Source organism: Centrocercus urophasianus, unplaced genomic scaffold (assembly GCF_019232065.1).
Source record: "Centrocercus urophasianus isolate 14NV4802_14NV808 unplaced genomic scaffold, USGS_Curo_1.0 seq_23, whole genome shotgun sequence".
NCBI classification, from domain to species: Eukaryota; Metazoa; Chordata; class Aves; order Galliformes; family Phasianidae; genus Centrocercus; species Centrocercus urophasianus.
The window spans coordinates 1,079,406-1,097,203 of record NW_024884789.1 but is presented as its reverse complement, the minus strand read 5'-3'; the positions used below and the strand labels follow the sequence as shown (position 1 = coordinate 1,097,203).

The 17,798-nt window shown below is 44.8% G+C and overlaps 1 protein-coding gene across 1 annotated transcript in view; it reads left to right on the top strand.

Moving 5' to 3' along the window:
- SMAD3 (SMAD family member 3) overlaps window positions 1-17,798 on the top strand; it is a 64,989-nt gene that overhangs the window by 40,529 nt on the left and 6,662 nt on the right. The window contains exons 2-8 of the mRNA XM_042824198.1: window positions 5,421-5,614; window positions 6,455-6,589; window positions 7,219-7,293; window positions 9,096-9,146; window positions 13,416-13,628; window positions 14,894-15,031; window positions 17,039-17,183. Coding sequence (XP_042680132.1) covers window positions 5,421-5,614; window positions 6,455-6,589; window positions 7,219-7,293; window positions 9,096-9,146; window positions 13,416-13,628; window positions 14,894-15,031; window positions 17,039-17,183 — 951 coding nt within the window. The remainder of the gene's footprint in view (window positions 1-5,420; window positions 5,615-6,454; window positions 6,590-7,218; window positions 7,294-9,095; window positions 9,147-13,415; window positions 13,629-14,893; window positions 15,032-17,038; window positions 17,184-17,798) is intronic.

Genomic DNA, 17,798 nt, shown 5'->3' with positions numbered 1-17,798 from the left:
TTTGCTCCATGGGAGAATACAGTGGTAAGGGGCTTGGATGTGAAACTTTCAGAAACGCTGGTAAGCTGCAGGTGCTGCTTGCAGCTCTTATTCTCTACCACTGTCTGTTGGCAATAATTATTATTGGTGAATTATTACATTCTTAGCAAAGTAAAACTTGTCCCATTTGACTCTCGCAGTGAGTGCCAAGCGTTGGGTCAGCGAGTGAGCCATTTTGTGAACTGCTGATGGTCAGAACAAAGAGGAGATGAAAGATGCAGGGGCGTGTAATTACAGAATGGCTTAAGTAGAAGAAAGGGAACTGGGTTTGACAGCCAGCAGCCTATAAGTGGAGTAAGCAGAAGAGGCATCAATGAGGGGTTAATAAGAAGCACAAAGGAAGAAATAGTTGGATCATGATATTTCATGACAAAACAAGATGTATCTTTGAAGAAATGTAAATGAAACAGAGCTTTTATCTGTGTGCCATCAGAGAGCAGAAGTGGCCGAGCTCAGAGGGGAGAGCTGAGCAGTGCAGGACCAGCAGCAGGAGGTTCTGAAGGAGCAACAATGGGCAGACAGTTTATGGTAAACCAATAAAACGTACTTATGTCTGAATCTGAAATTAGACTCTGCAAAATATGGTCTCAAGGCACCTGCTAAAGAGCTTAGCATTACTGGAATCTTAATAAATGACTCATGCTGTCATAATCTGATCCTGACATCAACTCTCTGTGCTGCATTTCTTCAGCTTTCAGGTGGGGGGAAGGGGAAATCTGCAAAGCCCTGGGACAGACGGAGAGCTGTAAATAGGCGGTAGGAAGCACACATGGGAGCGCTGGTCATTTCTGTACTGTCAGCTGCTTTGCAAGCCCAGAGCGGATGAGAGTAGACTAGAAGAATTATTCAGCATCAGAAGAGTTGGGATTTACTGCCTACCTGTAAACTCTCCACCTGATGCTGTAGGCTGTGGCGGTCTCTGCTCAAGACCTGATGGGCAGCGGATGCATGGAGCTGTGCCGCTCGCTGCCTCTGGTCCTGTGCCTGCCCGTAAGTACACCTGCAGTGCTCACCTAAAGCCTTGGCGTGGTCTCCCAGCTCTGTCCATTGCTTCATCCTTTGTGCCTTCTGCTCCACTGCTGTGAGGGTCAGGAGCATCTGTCTCACTAGAGATGGATCTACAGGCGTAGAGGAGATGTGTTTCCTTCCAAGTCCAAGGGAGGGAAGAGTAAGCATTCTTAGTAAGAATAAGGTGAGAGAGACCAGAGAGAAATGGATCCTTTCCATAGAGATGTGCTGCAGGCTAGCTGGGTGTTTGCTAATTCTTCTCAGTTTCCACAAATGTAAGTGCTAAGTATTAATGATTAGTTTCTTCTGTGGTGGTGTGGTAAGGTGCATTGCAAGGCTCAGTTGGACACAGGTAACTTCTGTTTCTAGAGCGTGAATGAAAGTATTGTTAAAACTGCTCCAGAAATTGGAAAAGTCAGTGATGCTGAGCAAATTGAGGGGAAAGAGATGGCAAGGGATCAGCTTTTGGATTACGAATGTGCTGCATGGGTCATTTTTTTTATTCAGTGTTTTTCATTTGGCCAGTATTCAGGGAAAGCTGAGATTTTATCCAAGTTTTCAGCGAAGCCCTGTGGATATTTCAGTGCTGTATGCACAAAAGCCAGATTCTGCTACAAGAATAAACGCTTGCTTTCCTGGTGTAGACCAGATGCAGGACCAGTAAGGAACTACTTATCATGTTTTGTGCTTGAGAGAAACTCACAGCCTGTGGCCATAATTCCTGGTGCCTTTTAGAGCGTACTGCTGGCTTATTTGTCATGGCTTTAAAAACCAGCTTCTGCTTGTGGTTTTTAATAAGAACCCCATGGAAATGCGTAACTGAAACTTTTTATTCCTGGTTGTTTTTCTCTTTCCTTAACCCCGTTTTGCACATGCTGGTGATATGTGAGCACGGAGGCGTTTTGCTCTCTTGGAAGATTAATGATGGTGATATAAAACTGATGGCTTTAGCAAACAGCAGTGTGTATGTATGTGAATGGCAAGGGAAGGGGAGACAGGGGACTGAATCTCTGTTGAAGTGCATTTGGAAATTTCCAATCTTGACAGAAATCCCTCCAGTATCTTATGGCTCGTATCACTTTGCTTGATTTGTACTACTGCCTTCCACTGATTCGAGCTTCGCTTTTAAAGGAGAATGAGTACAGGGAAGAGGTTCATTACCCAGGAAAGCTGCAAAATGTCCAGTGAGGAAAGTAAGTGGTGGTGGTGGCGGTAGTGATTGTTTTCCTTTTCTGATTCAGGATCTCACAAATTCAATCATGCTCTAAAAAAAGAGAAAACATAATCAGGCCTAGAAATCAAATTCCTGTTCTGCAGTGTAATGCTTTCCTATTTATTCCTCACCCCTTTTCAAACAGTTACAGTGGACTGTTTAAAAAAAAGAAAAAGCTTCAGTGTTTTTGTCATTCTTTTCCTTCCCTCTCTGGTTTTGCTATCAGGAGCTGCTGCTGGCCGTTGTTCTCTGAGCTGCAGTGGCTTTGGAGCACCCAGTTTGGGGTGTTTGACTTCCCTAGCAAGTGGCTTGTAGCAGCAGATAGGGATGGATCAGTCCTGAAGTGTTCAGCCCACGGGGTTTCTGTTGGCTTCTCATGGTACTGCAGTGCTGTTCTGGCTGGGCCTCAGGCTGTTGTGCAAGCAGCGAAATTCCCTGATTGCACTCCTGGAGTCTTGGCACTTTCCTCATGTGGTATTTATCACTGTTGCTTGTAACTGTGGGGTAACCTCCCCACTGCCTGCTCCTTGTGTTTGAACATGCCATGCTGCAGCCCTCCGTGTTAGGCCAGCTCTCACCAAGCACACCTGAGCATGGCTGTGGGTGCGCAGACCCAGCCTTCATTGCTGACACCCCTGGTGCTGGAAGGAGACCTGCTCACGTCAGGGCTTTGTGTGAATTGTTTCTGAATTCAGTTTTGTTATAAATCATTGCAAACTGGGATCACCTCGACAGCCTGGCTATGTTCTGGCGTTGTTTCTGCATTTCCTTGCAGGGTCTCATAGCCTACATGCTCCCACACTGGCGGGCAGCAATGATTACAGGCCGTGGATTGCACTACTTTCTCCCTCTATCCTGCAGGCTCAGGAAGTGTGCTGGTTGGGAACGTGGTGAGTGGGAACCCACTCAGGTCTGAACGCTGACGCTGAAAATAAAAGCTTTTCACAGCCTTAGCTATTTAATCCTGTAGTGCAGCGTGGGGACAGCTGATGTATTCAGCTGCAGCTGACTGGGAAGGAAGAGACAGTGTCCCAAAAGAAGTGGGGCTGCTTTTGGAGATCCAGCAAGCAATGAATTGTTGAGCAGAGAAGCTTTGGTATTTTGAGAAGAAATCCTGTTAGGTAGCATGGCATAATAAAATCAACTGTACATAGGGATCTGCTCAACACAGGCTGGTTAAAAGAAAGGTCGGAGGAAGGAATATAGCCGTAGCCTCATGGAAGCTTTCTTCTGTAAGTTTTAATGAGGCCTGGATGTGCAGCTCTCAGGTGGTGTTGGGAAACACTCCAGTCAGCCCTCAGGGCCAGGTTGTGCATCAGACCATGGCTGAGGAGAGCTGAAGGTTGTGTGCACTACGGAGCCTTTTGTTATCTGGCTGTTCTGCATGAAGGTGGAAGATGCAGACGTGTGCGTGGGTCACCTCTGAGGGCTCTGGGCTTGAGAAATGTTGAAGCAATCAAATGCTGAGCACAGTGTTAACCTGTCCCAGCTCAGCCCCAGCATCATATGGGGAAAATGCACCTGGAGGGCTGAGGCAGGACAGCAGGAGGAAATAAACCACCCTAACACTCGGCTGTGTTCTTCCCTGTGAATGCAGACAAGCACTGTTTTGTCCCACATCCTTCAGCAGAGAGCCTAAGGAGGGATTTCACAATCATAAAAATGTCATTGGCCTCCGGGGCTTTGGGGGAATGTCATTTCTTTTACTGTATCTCCTTATTGAGGGGAGAGGGGAGACGGGGAGCTTATTGTGATTGAAAACAAAGCATATGGCTCTGTCATTTTAAAGGTCTTTTTAGATAAGATCATAAAGTCCATCTCTTTTTCCTTATGGAAAGCTGTGATAGCAACACTTGGGAGCTGCGCTGTGCTTTCAGGCTGCTTTTGGCTTAGGTAACTGCTGGTAGCAGTTCAGGCTGCAGGGCTGCACACACAGTGACGCTGTGTCGTCCATTAAACCAGTCCAGTTTTCCCACCTTCCCCACCAGTTCCTTATGAGATGTGCACGTGGAAAACCTGCTTTCTTCTTTGCTGAGCTCAGAAGTAGCTTGGCATGAGAGCACACCTGGGAAATAGAGCCGATGGTGGGCTCAGAGCCGTCTGAAGGGTGGGACCCAGCAGAGCTCTGGCTTTGCACGTGAAGAAGACCCATGTGTGACACAGAGGCAATATGAAGAAGTACATGTGTGCAATAAGTAAGAGCTGTGGATGTTGTGCATATATTGGAGCTGTGATGTGATTGCAGATTTTAGTTTTGTGCTCTGTACCAGCAATTCCCTCAGTGATGGCATAGCTGTTCTGTGTACCTCCCATGAACAGCTTTGCAATGTGTTTCCCTGCTCCCCACATCAGGTGTAGCTGGGGTCTGTGCTGTTTCTCCTTCCTTTCTGTTGCAGCAGTGTTTACAAGAGGTGTGCGTGTAACCAAGCTCTGTTTTTGGGAAGTCTCCCAGGGCAGCCAAGACCAGCACAACCACTGCTTGAATAATTGTTTGTGTGGTTTGGGTTGGGCTGGGTTGGTTTTTCTGGATTGGCTGCCAACACAAAGAACCAAGGGAAATAATTCCAAATGAAATTTGAATTTTCTTTCTCCTTGACCAAAAATAAAAAAGAAGCACTGTGTTTCACCAAAACCCAGGAGTGTTTCATATCGGTCATAAAGAAAAGCAAGAGAAGCAGAGGGCTGGACTTCAGGGAGTGGAGATGGAAATTCGTGTCTCTGTGTATGGTAAAAGTCTGGCTTTGTCAGCATGTATTGTAAGACTTAGTTATGCACAGCGTAAGTTGGTGAGAGCTCTGCAGATGGTCTGTGTATTAGGACACACGAACACTATCTTTAAATTAATGTGTTCTAACCTGGGGTAGCTTCCTTCGTGCCTCCAAATTAAGGTCTTTTCAGAAAACTAACAAATCTGAAGCTAGACTGTTAGGTAGAACAGCATTTTTGCATTTTTCAGAGGTGTGCTTCACGTGACAGCGAGGATCGTGCAGCAGTGTCTCAGTGGGTTCGGGTGGCTCTGGGGATTGTGCCACAACGCAGAGCCGCGTGGAGCAGCCACGCGCTGAGCCTGCAGCGTTCACATTGGCTTCCTTGGCGGGATGAGGTCAGTGATGGGTTTCAGTGCCAGCCCAGTAACTCTCCCCTCTCGCTCCTCCTGCAGGTCGCTGGATGGCCGGCTGCAGGTGTCCCACCGCAAGGGGCTGCCCCATGTCATCTACTGCCGGCTGTGGCGGTGGCCGGACCTGCATAGCCACCATGAGCTGCGGGCCATGGAGATGTGCGAGTACGCCTTCAACATGAAGAAGGACGAAGTCTGCGTGAATCCCTATCATTACCAACGAGTGGAGACCCCGGGTACTGCTGACCCCCCGAGTCCCTTCTGAGGGATAGATAAGTGCATTTCAAAATTGAATGAAGCAGCAGGCGTAGGGTTTTAAAACCAAAGCGTATGTATTATTGATGGTAGTCTATTACTGCGTGCAGCAGAATAATTTATGCATCTGCACTCAGGGGGAAAATATCATTTAAAATCGATGAAAAACAAGTTGAGCAGGCTGACTTGTTGCCAGCTTCCTAATGTGTCCCTGTGTGCCCAGAACCAACTCACACAGTATAGATAAAAGTGGGGACTGTAGCAGAGTTCTATGCATGCCTCACTCTGGTCTTGTTGGTATTAAGGATAAAGTGTTACTGTTAAGTTGAAGTTAGGAATAGCTTCCAACACATCTGAGCTTCCTGTTCTGAGCACTCCTCCTGCCTCTGAGAGAGACTTTCATCTGGAACTGTCGATAGTTCTGCTGCATGTTGGTACAAACCTGCAGAGCCAGGCTGAATGTTTATGCTAATCCTACCTTGCCATTTCATTTTAGGTGCAATTTCTCCATTTTCAAATCATGTGCTGTAACTTTTTTTTAATAATGAGAAGGCTAGTTTGTTTGCCTTAGAAGAGGCAGACAGCCTAGGTGTGTTCAGTTAAGCACACATCCCATCCCCAGTGAGATGTGTTAAGAATAGCATCTTTAACTGCTGCTGCTATTTCAGAAGCAAGTATCAAATCGTGTTCCTTAATTAGCGACTTTGGTGTTGTGTGTATGTAAGGCTGGTACTCCAAACCGGTTACTCTTCATTTTCTAGGGTCTCAGACATTTTATTTTAAAGCTGCTAATGCTGTTCTCTCTCTTTTCCATCGTGCAGTGTTACCTCCAGTGCTGGTGCCTCGGCACACAGAGATCCCAGCTGAGTTCCCACCGCTGGATGATTACAGTCACTCTATCCCAGAGAACACTAACTTCCCAGCGGGCATTGAGCCGCAGAGCAACTACATCCCAGGTATGGTATCTCTCCATCTAGTGAGCAGAGGGAGAAGGGTCACACTGCACAGTCTGCCTGTGCTGAATGAGTGGCAAGTCTTTATTTCTGTCATTGCTATGAAGCAAAGGAATGGGAAGCATACAAAAGCAGGTGACAGCTGTAAATGTAGAACAATAGCAGTGCTGTTTAAGTTTTGTTTTCTTCAAGCTCACCTTTTCCCTTCAGTAGTGCATACTCAATTTATTGTGGTATCTAAGGCTGAATGTTCCCTTTGATTTGACTGACGTTCAGCCATTTTAATTTGAGTAAAAGTGTAAATTTCTGATGGAATTGAGCTTTTCTATTTATGCATCTTTTTTACAAGCAATTTACGCCTTATTTCTATAGGCAAACTGTGCAGCTGCACACCAGGAAAGGAGCAATCTCTGGACAGAAAACTGTCTACGTGGCTTAAAGTTTTATGGAACTGAAAATCCTGATTTTGTTTTTTCCCTCCTCTGTTATTCACAAGTATGCTCTACTCTTACTCTTAACAGTCTGAGGAAGAAAAATAATTAAACAAAAAAAAAAGCTTGTTGTGAATAGCAAAGTAAATGTTCCAGACTTTTCATCCCGTTGCAATGACTTTGATCATTTTATGATTCTAGAGACACCTCCTCCAGGCTATTTGAGTGAGGATGGAGAAACTAGTGACCACCAGATGAACCCCAGCATGGATGCAGGTAATTCTTTTTTGCCATTTACAGCTTTCTGGGTCATATCTAAACTTCTAAAGCCTTTCATTGGAGCTCTGAAAATCAGATGGTGGTGAGAGTTATTTTATCCCTGTAGGAGTGCAAATGTAGCCTGACATCTCATATAAAGCACAGGACAGTGTGTTTTAGAGCTGCTGAAAGGTACAGCATGTTCCTGTTCTCCCTAACATCCATTGTTAGATACTGCTAAGCAGGAGCCTGAAACAGATGAGACACACCTAATAATAGCTTGCATTGTACTGTGTTCATGCATCTGTATGCACAGGAATATGGTGCAAGTAGTTGGCACCTTCTAAAGAGGCATTTTTCTGATTGCTTATCTGTCTGCTGTACATACTGAAATGTCCAGTTAACTGTATTTCAGAGGACCACTAGCAGATTTATTTTTAAATGGGCTTATTATTTAATGGATGCATCCCAGTGAAGGCGAGGTTGTGACTCACTGCCAAGAAAACAAGTAGTGTGAAAGCAGATTTAGACTGAGCAGCCTTAGCATGCATGGTGACCTTTATCAGCACGTTGAAATTAAACACCATCGTTTTGCAGGTAACTGTGTAAGGCATCCTGTTGGACTGAGCTGTGTCTCTGCTTGCGAGTAAGAACTCTTCAGAGTTCAGACTCTTAACTCCTAAAACTCTTGCCTGAGGAGCAAAAATGTGTCCTTGGTTAGAAAGGCTGATGCCTTTGTGATCCCTTACAAGAGGGATGTGCAAATGCATGGCACTTGCATAAAAAGAAACATGCAGAACTTTCTCAATGCAAATAGTGCATGCAGTTATCCTGGCTTTTCGGTATGTCTTCAGCCACAGAGCATACGTGGGATTCCAAAAGAGAGATGATTGATTTGCAGACTTGCACCACAGTTGTACAGATGGCAGAAAGGAGTGTGGGTTTGTTTGTCTACATCAAACATAAGCCTGTTGACACAATGCATTTCAGTGCATATAATCACTGGGAATGCCGTTGACATTCGGAATGTATGTATGGTTTTTTGGGAAAGTGGATTGGCCTGGAAGATGCTATAAATACTCTCAGTTCGTGTTTGAATGCTAGATCCCTTTCTTCAGATGTCATGGAGTTCATTTGTTATAGAAAAACAAATCTTGAAGAAACCAGCTGAACTCAGTGTGAGAGGGAAGGACGGATGGGCTGTACCACCTGCTTGCATCCACGTGGCATCCGGAAACTGGAACTTGCTCTGGACATCAAAGTGCAGATATCTGAAATACACGCACAAAATCTGTGGGCAAAATTGGAACAAGGGGGTAAAATTGCCACAATGATTTGGTCAGAGCTGCGTAGGTTGATGCAGTACTCCATTGTCCCAGCACCAGAAAGATTCACTGATGTACACAGTGGTAGGTTTTCCACTGTTGAGAGTGAGTAGCAGTGTCCAGTGAATGCCCAACTAACTGGGCTTGAGTGTGGCTGTCATGATGGTACCTGGAGTTTTGACAACTGCATGTGAAAGTAAAACAGGCAACTGCGTGCACAGTTATGAAAATTAATGTGTAGAGTTTAAGTGAATTAAACTCTGTGAAGATTCCCAACAGTATTGCAGATGAAGCAAGTTGATATAGTAAGCAATAGCATTTGGAAGCTCATTTAAGTGGTAATCAACATCAGAGAAGTTGCTAATGTCACAAAATGAGACTTTGCTAAGAAGTGGGATTTCCCTCTCGACAAGCCTGGGCAGCACAGAAGATTTTGTGCAAGTGTTTTTCTTTGTGCAGATGCCATACTAATAATTACAATGTCTTGCTTTTCAGGTTCTCCAAACCTATCACCAAATCCTATGTCTCCGGCACACAATAATCTGGGTAAGCATGTGATCTTGGGAATTGTGTGTAATTACAGCCGAGAGCATGACCTTATAATGATGATGTTATTTCTTGAGGTTGTGTGCATCTGATTAGGTTTTGAGCACTGTTGGTGCTTCTTTCTGCTAATAACTGAGCAAATGGAGGAGGCTGGTTGGTGTGTGATTGGAGAGCTCAAATAAACGGAGAGAGGGCAAGAACACCAGCATATGGAGAGGTGCAGATATCACAGACCTCTTTGAGAATCAGACGTTTTGTGGGCCGTATGCTTCCAGGAGCCTGGGGATCCTTCCTTTCTGCTTCTCTTGTGGAGAACTGGAGCTGTTGAACAGGACCTTTGCCTTTGAGATCCTGCTAGAGGTGTCCTGTGGCTGTCCCTGAACCTCTGTTATTTCCCAAAGTTTCTGCTCTTCATTTTCATACCTACAGGCATGGAAGGTCTGATCTTCATCAGTGTGAGCTCTCACTGTATTTGAAATTGCTCTCAACAGTCTCTCATAAAACACACTCATAGCTCTGGCTAGCTGCAGGATCACTTCTCCGCATGTTCATTAAGCCAGCAGACACAGGCCACTTGAGATTGCTCTTGAATAACCGTAGCCATAAAGTTTACATATGCTTTTAATCCTGGCAGAGGGTACTTTGACTCTGCTCCAAAATTTGTCAGTCATTGGCTGACTTGTGGATGTCTTGGGGCTGTTGAAGGGGATTTCTTTTCTCTCTTCTCTATTTATTTATTTATTTGAAAGCATGGAATATATTGCCACAATGCCACTAAACTTTTACTCATTTTAACTGTTAAAGCCTCAGAGAAGAATACATAGCTAACTCTTCCTTTTTCTTTTTCCTCCCTATCTGAATCTGTTATGCTCAAGTGTGCTGCTGAAGAGCTGATGTGAATTTCTAGCATTTTTTGTCAACCTAAAAATAAAAGGCCAATTACATGTAACAAAACCAACCTGGCAGCTGACTGTGGCATCTGCCTTACATAAGGAGAAAAGTGGTTTCTAGGAAAGAGGCCCCAGCACATATCCTTTCTAACCAGAACAGTGTTCCTAACACATGCTGCTCAGCTGATGGGCCTGCAGGACTCCTAATGTGCAGTCTGGTGACAAAGAACTAAACAGGAGCAGGTGAGGCTGGTTAACCATGACGAATCTCTTTGTAGTCTAGGGAGCAGACATCAGAAGAGCATGGAGCTTAGCAGCATTAAAAGATATCTTTGAGTTTTGCAAACCAAACGCTCACTGATCTTAGGCAAAAAGTCCCACAAATCTAGGAACCCTTTGTCTCTTTTTATAGTTTTATAATCAATTGGTGTGGTGAGAAAGCTGCAAAACAATAAATAAAATGGAACGTACTGAGCAACTCCCAGCAACTGTCGAATGAAGAATCTGTCATCATCTGTGCCTTGTAGGCAGCATGTCTGAGATAAGGAGCTGCTCACAGCAGCAGCCCTTCAGCCCTGCAAGCCAGAGAGGGACTGCATGAGCTGGGGGAGCTGAGCTTTCCCTCAGCTTTGCAGATTCTCCTCCCAGTCAGACAGAAAGTGGTTGGTGGCCTGCAGTGGTGTTGCATTTGCTGTGCTGTGTAGTTCTGTGGATGAGCAGGACACTGCAGTGTTGAGGGCTGCACTTTCATCTGCAAAAGTTTAAGGGGGGTTTCTCCCAGTGTTTGCTAAGAAAATGAAACGTAAAATTTAAAGAATATAACATGTATTTTTGAAGTTTTACTGCTAAGGAAATAATGTCCCAGTATTAAAACTGACGGTTTATTTCAACAGAACTGCCTGAAGCTTTTAAGACAGTTTACTTTGTGTCAGCTGAACTTTGGACTTTGTCCCATGGCCTTATTCCAGAGAATTACAAAGACCATAAACTAGCGTGAGGCAAGCTGGCTAGAACAATAGGAGCAAGGTTGGTTTGAGCTGCAGTTGTGTGTATTGTGATATCAAGCTGTAACTGATGGAACCTGAGGACTTTCAGTTCATCTTTTCATCCACAGACAAAACAAGGTGTTGCATGGTAACATCTGGGGATTTTTTGTCTCCTTTCAGCTTGTGCATTGGCTTTGCAAGCATTCTGGTTTTGATTTGGACTTTCAGTTGTCAGATGAAGATGTAACTGGAAGTTGTAGCGATCTCTTCTGTATGGCTGAAATTGGAACTGGAAAGAACACAGAAAGCCCCAACGAAAGCAGAGCTGCCAGCACTGTGTGGACACTCGGAATGAAGTCAGGGAGTTTATGCTGGCTGAGGGCCAGGCCTGAGGTTGCACGCATTTTATTTGGGAGCAAGGCAGTCCCTTGGTGCACAGGAAATCCATTGTCAGTGCTTGCTCTGCAAAAGACTTGACGCAAAAGCAGTAAGTGAAATAAGCACATGCCCTGTGGGCAGATCCATCAGTAACGTAAGCCTCTGTGACTCCGTGTTGAAACACTATTTCTCTAAGCAGTGAAAAGACAGCGCAGAGGGCAAGGAAGTGAGCACACTTATTTATCTTGTTGCTTCTGTGGGAGTTAGGAGTAACTGCAATTAGTGCAGTTAGATAACATAAGTCAGTAACTTCTGATGAACAGCATTTAGCAAACACACTAACCTCAGCTGGGATTCTTAGAGCATGTCCTAGAGTGTGCAGAGCACCTGGCAAGCTTTTAGTTCTGCATCTGGACAGGTGGTACTGTGGTCTTATTGAAGACAGTGCAGTATGAGTATGGGCAGCATGGCAGTGCTCAGCAGACACCTGGGAAAGCAAAGCTGTAGGAAGTCAGGTTTGGAAATGTATGGAAATGATTCAGGTAGGATTTACTTGCTTGTAGTGCATCATGATTTTGACCACCATCTGTCCCCTTGAGATTCTTTGGTTTTAGCAGAACTGCATTCTGTTACTTTTTTCCCAAACAGTAAAGCCCGGAATTGAGTACTTGGGACAGTTGTAACAAAATTCTGTAGCAGCTTATGCCAAAGCAAATCACAGGAGAAAGCAGCACCAGTAAACCTCGGTTGCATTTGTTCACAGACAAGCTTTTCTTTAAGACAGTTTGTTGGTTTGCGTCTCTCAAGATGCAAATGAGCTGGAAATAAAATTTCTGTATGTCCTTCAGTGAGGAATCCATCACCTCTTGTGGCTGAGGTTTACAGAGAAAAGCAGTAGCAGATGAGAAATGGCTCTCAAACCTCCACAGCCACTCCTGGGTGAGAGCAGGCTGGGATGGAGCCCATCTCTTCAGCCCCAGCTTCACCACAGCCTTTACAGAGCAGCAGATGGGGAAGCTGCAAGAATGGCTGGGGTTTTGCTCCATGCAAACTGTGCCAGAGGGAAGGAAATCTTCTCTTGCTTTTGTTTCTTGCATTGAATTTGGGAAATACAGCACTTATCAGTTAGCTTGTGCTGCTTTCCACAGTTCCTGCTCAGTAGATCCATGACTTACAGTAGGACTGAACACCATCTAGTGCAGCATTTCCAAGAATGTTTGGCTTGGGCCTTCCTCTGCTGAAATCACAAGCATAGCTGTCCTTAGTGTCAGGGGGAGCAGCTAAATCACCCAGAGCCATCTGAATGCCCCCCCTTTCACTTGTCTTCCCGAGTCTGCCTCAGTCTGTAAAAGAACAGTCTCCAGTAAAAGAAACAGAAAGAAACAGTCTGTCAGTCTCCAGTAAAAGAAACGTTATCATCTGCTGGGGAAATGGTTTTTCTTTTCAAAATGTGAAATCAGTTGGACTGGAAGAAATATTTTTTTTATTATTTTGAAGGCAGTTATCTACAGTTTGACTCTATTGCAAAGAGTGCAGAGATGCTAGCAGTCAGAAGAGAAGTGGGGCTTGCTGGCTGCTTTGCTGTAAGGGCACAGTGTTAGGATTCTGGGGAGCAGTGGCACTGCAGGCAGGTTTGTGGTCTGGCCTTTCTAAGTTTTTCTTTCTTCTTTTCCTCTCCTTTTCTTTTCTGTTTTTAGGGTACTGCCTACCTAGAAGTGGTCCCGTGCTTCATAGAAAAACTAACTTCACTTTTAGGATTTTCTCCAAGATAGTGGAGTGCCGCCCCATTTACTCCATGACTTACATCTTGGACTATTTCGATTGTTCCACGCGCCAAAAGCTTCAGGGGTGATGTAACCTTCTAGCTGCACTCCATTAAAATCTGTCAAGTAATTAAAGCTTGGTGGTTCCAGCGAGCCCAAGGAATGAAGCAGAACAATATTTCAGAACAGTGCTTTCCTCATCCCCCCTTCTCGGAGGGCCTGTGACTCATGTTGCTTTTTATTTGTGTGCAGATCTGCAGCCCGTTACCTACTGCGAGCCGGCGTTCTGGTGCTCCATATCCTACTATGAACTCAACCAGCGCGTGGGGGAGACGTTCCACGCCTCCCAGCCCTCCATGACCGTGGATGGTTTCACCGACCCGTCGAATTCGGAACGCTTCTGCCTTGGTCTGCTCTCTAATGTGAACAGGAATGCAGCAGTGGAGCTCACAAGACGGCACATCGGTAACTTCTGTCTCCTTGTTTTCCTCGGTGTTTTTCGAGGCAGAAGGCGGGGATCTGCCTGCAGGTTTTAGTTACCTAATGGCATCCAGCTCTGTCCATTTTAGGACACTGTGGGATTGCAGTATCCATGGTGATTCGGGTTAATCCTCCATAAAGAAACACTAATTGTATTCTTTTATAAAAATACAATTAAAAAGGCACTGAGAAACACTGCAGTAACTGCATTTAACAGAGATGGAGCTTAAATTTCTGCACGCAGTCTTCAGAACTTCATTTGGGTGGATGTTAGAGGTCATCTTGTGTATTCGTTTTCCTTCATGAACAATTTTGTTTTCTAACTGACTGTTCTCTTATAAATGGAAACTCGGTTTTCATCTCAGTTTTCTCTTTTTTTGCTTGATATTACAAGGTAAGACTCAATTTTGTTTTTAGTTAAACTGGTGCTGAATAGAATATCCCAGATCTATGTACTTTTAGTGAAAGGCAAAATCGTTTATGCTTGGCAGTGTTTTCTCCTGATACCATCAGAAATGAACCTACTCTTTCTCCCGACTCCATTCGTCTATAAATCTTTTTCTGGACAGTAAAGGTTCTTACTGGAGGATCTTTCCTTACTTACAAGCTGATTCGTAGCGCTGGGAAATAAATAAAATCAAACAGCACTCGCAACACTCACACAGCAAACGTGAGCCAGGATTCAGAAATCAGTCCTAAAATTCAGCAGGCTGCTTGTGCAGCATGGAAGAATGAAAGCAGGATTTTCAAATAGCAGTTTTCAAAGATTTTCAAAGAGCACAGCAACTACAAATTCCTGAGTTTATTAACTGAGATTTCAGTAATGTGTGTAAACTCTTATAGGAAGGGTGTGCTTGTCCTTGTATACAAATACAGTCTCAAGGAAAAGGCAGCTATTTGGAAACACTGGATCATTTAATTCCAAATCAGTAATGAAGTAAATAAATGAGCAGCTGTGGTGATTTAGAAAAGGTTGAAAGCCATATGTTGACCAACAGTCAACAGTACATTCGTATAGAGGTATCAGGGCCATTGCTGTTTGGAGAAGGCAGGCTGGGAGGTGGTGACACTGCGCAGCCCAGTGGGGCTGGAGCACAGCTCTGAGCTGGTTTTCATCCCCATCATTCATGGTTCAGCTGCTTTCTGAGCTCTGTCAGCTGCGCAGGTTGGCTGTGCCTCTCCCCACTCACCTTCCAGGTGTTGCAGATGGACGTTCTGACCTGACCCCAAACTGTGCTCGTGTTTCTCAGGAAGAGGAGTGAGGCTGTACTACATTGGTGGCGAGGTGTTTGCTGAGTGCCTTAGTGACAGTGCCATTTTCGTCCAGTCTCCCAACTGCAACCAGCGCTACGGCTGGCACCCAGCAACAGTCTGCAAGATCCCACCAGGTAAGGATGCACATGGGTGGGAACACAAAGAGTAGAAACACAAAGAGTAGAAACACAGAGCAGAAACACAAAAAGAGTGCTGCACATTTGCAGCAGAATCTGCCATGCATTCAGTCTGGTGTTTTATCAGTTGATGTTGTAATTATCGAATAGTCCTGCTTGTAATTTTATATAAAAGAAGATAATTTAGGATTTTTTTCTCAATTTAGATCAGCCCATAATAGATTTAAACTGGTACTGGTTTCTGTTCTGTAGTACAGCCTTTTCTTCTGTGAGCTTTATTCTGGAGAAATGTCACTTCTAAGGTATGCTGAGATGTTAGAGGAGCCATTATTGCATGTGTCTGGGAAAAACAGGTATTTATTGTTTGATACATGAGCTAGGATGAGTACATGCTTTTCAGAAGAGTATTTAGCTAGGCTTACAAAATGTACTTTTTTAATTTGAAAGTATGTATATGTTTAAATAATAACTTTTTCATTTAGAAATACTTGAATAAAGATCCTCTTTTTTTAGAAGAGAGATCCATACACTGCAAGTCCTGGCCCATCTCAGTGGGTTTCCTTTCTCAGATGCTTAGGGAGCAGCTGCCAGTGCTACAAACATGACTTAATTCTCCAGCCACATCACAGGAGTCCACCCGGGCTGGAGTCAACATCTGAATACATAAACAGCCCACATTTCCGCTGTAGATCCATCTCAGGCACATTTCTTGGACGCCGGCTCTCCCTGCTATTGCCACAGTCTGGCTGCCTTCTCAGATTCATCTTCAAATTTTTGTTGGTTTTGAAGCGGTTTCTTCATTCCGCTGTTGACGAGGCCGGGTTGAACCACTTCCTCCAGGCACGGTCACAGGGAGACCTGTTCACATCACTCCTGAGGTCTGAGCAGCCTGCAGTCTGATCAGACTGTTTCCTTTCCTTGCCATAGCTCTTCTCCTGTGCTCTCTCCCTCCTTATTTTCCCCTCTTAGGCTGCAGTGTGCCCAGCACTGCTTCCCTTCGCACTCCACAGGACCCCTGGTTCTTGGGCTGGGCTCTCTTATGGCCACAAAAACGGGCAGTTTTTTTTTGCAGCTGCTGAGCCATTGAATGTGGTGATGCTTTGCTGTATGCGGTTCGGCCCAAAGCAGATGGCAGTGTGGGTCCAGCCCAAGAGCGTAGGCTCAGAAGGGATTTTGGAAAAATACAATTCATCACAGTCCAACTGGTTGTTTTTCAGACTTGGCCCATATGTAATCCCAAATGAGCACCAGTGGCATGCCAAGTTTCAGAGTTTAGCTTGTTTCTGGTTATCTGGGAGAAAGCAAGCGTAAAAGTTAGGTATTAATTTAGTTATTTCAACCACAGATAACGTGATTGTTTTTCACCTTTATCACCTAGAACAGTTGAACAAGTCTTTCAGCTGTGAGTAAACACTGAGGGGAGCACTTCACTTTTAAAGGAAAATTCTTTGGCACATCAGATTAAAATTTAAGAGAGGGGTGCAGCTCTGCCACCAGCTTCCGTAGCCCAGGTAACTGGGTTCTGGCTGCCCAGAGCTGTTTCACTTCAGAACTTCATTACTTCTGCTGACAGGCACCACATAAATCCAGCACCAGTGAGTCCCTGTTTTTAACCCATGCATTCCTTTGTTTCAGGCTCTGTAGCAGTTGCTATCAGTAAGTGTTACGGTCACAGGCAGGCTTTTAAATTACAACACAATGGAAATAAGTATGAATAGTATAAATGAGGTTCCACATGAGGATCCCAGGTCCAGTCATGCAGGTGGCAGCTTGCTGTGTGGGTGATCTTCTGTCCCATAATGTGGTTTTCAGTCCAGGGGCTGTGGAAATGTGGCAACCCTAACAGGCTTTCTGAAGTGCTGTCACTGAGCAGTCTGTATGTGGTGTCGCATGGTCTGGGGACATGGGAAGGCAGCATTGAGTTTCCTTCCACTCTCATAAAGAAATAGATTTGTTAATGTGGCTGAGCTAACACTTTGTTTTTGTCGTGTTCTTTATGCACAGGATGTAACTTGAAGATTTTTAACAACCAGGAATTTGCAGCTCTCTTGGCTCAGTCTGTAAACCAGGGCTTTGAAGCTGTGTACCAGCTGACCAGGATGTGCACGATTCGGATGAGCTTCGTCAAGGGCTGGGGAGCAGAATACAGGTCAGCCCTTGTGAAACATGTGGTGTGCTCATGTGTGGCCTGGCAGTGTTCTGCACAGCTTCCTTATTCAGCCTTGTGATTGGGAGGCTTAGTGCTGTATCTCTTTGGTAATGCATGTCTTGTGTTTACTAAGAATGTGCTGACCTCGTGTCTTAGTTTTCCCATGCTATTTGTGTGAAACCTGCATCATGGGATGTGTTGGAAACCCGTGTGTGTTTGGTCACAGTGCTGTGCAGACCAGGAGCCTTACCTGAAGCACAGCAGACATGTGTACATGGCTGGGTAGGAAATAGTACCTATTTTTTCTTAAACTTGGGTGTGTATTTGATAGGTTTTTGATAGTTGTAGTACGACACTGTTATCAGGACAGGATCAGTGCGAGTGCTTCCTCACAGATATGCATTAGGTTTGGTGTTTTCTTTTATCGGAGACTAATGAGATTAAAGTAAAAACAACTCAGCATGAAAATTCACATTTGGGAAACTTATGCTAAGAGTTGCTGCAAAATTACTGTTACATCCCCTCATCCTGTTCTCAGTGCTTGTCGTAGGGCAGTTACTTCGAGGTGAGGGGAGGCGATGGGAGAAGCAGGGTCACTATTACAAGTGAAAAAGG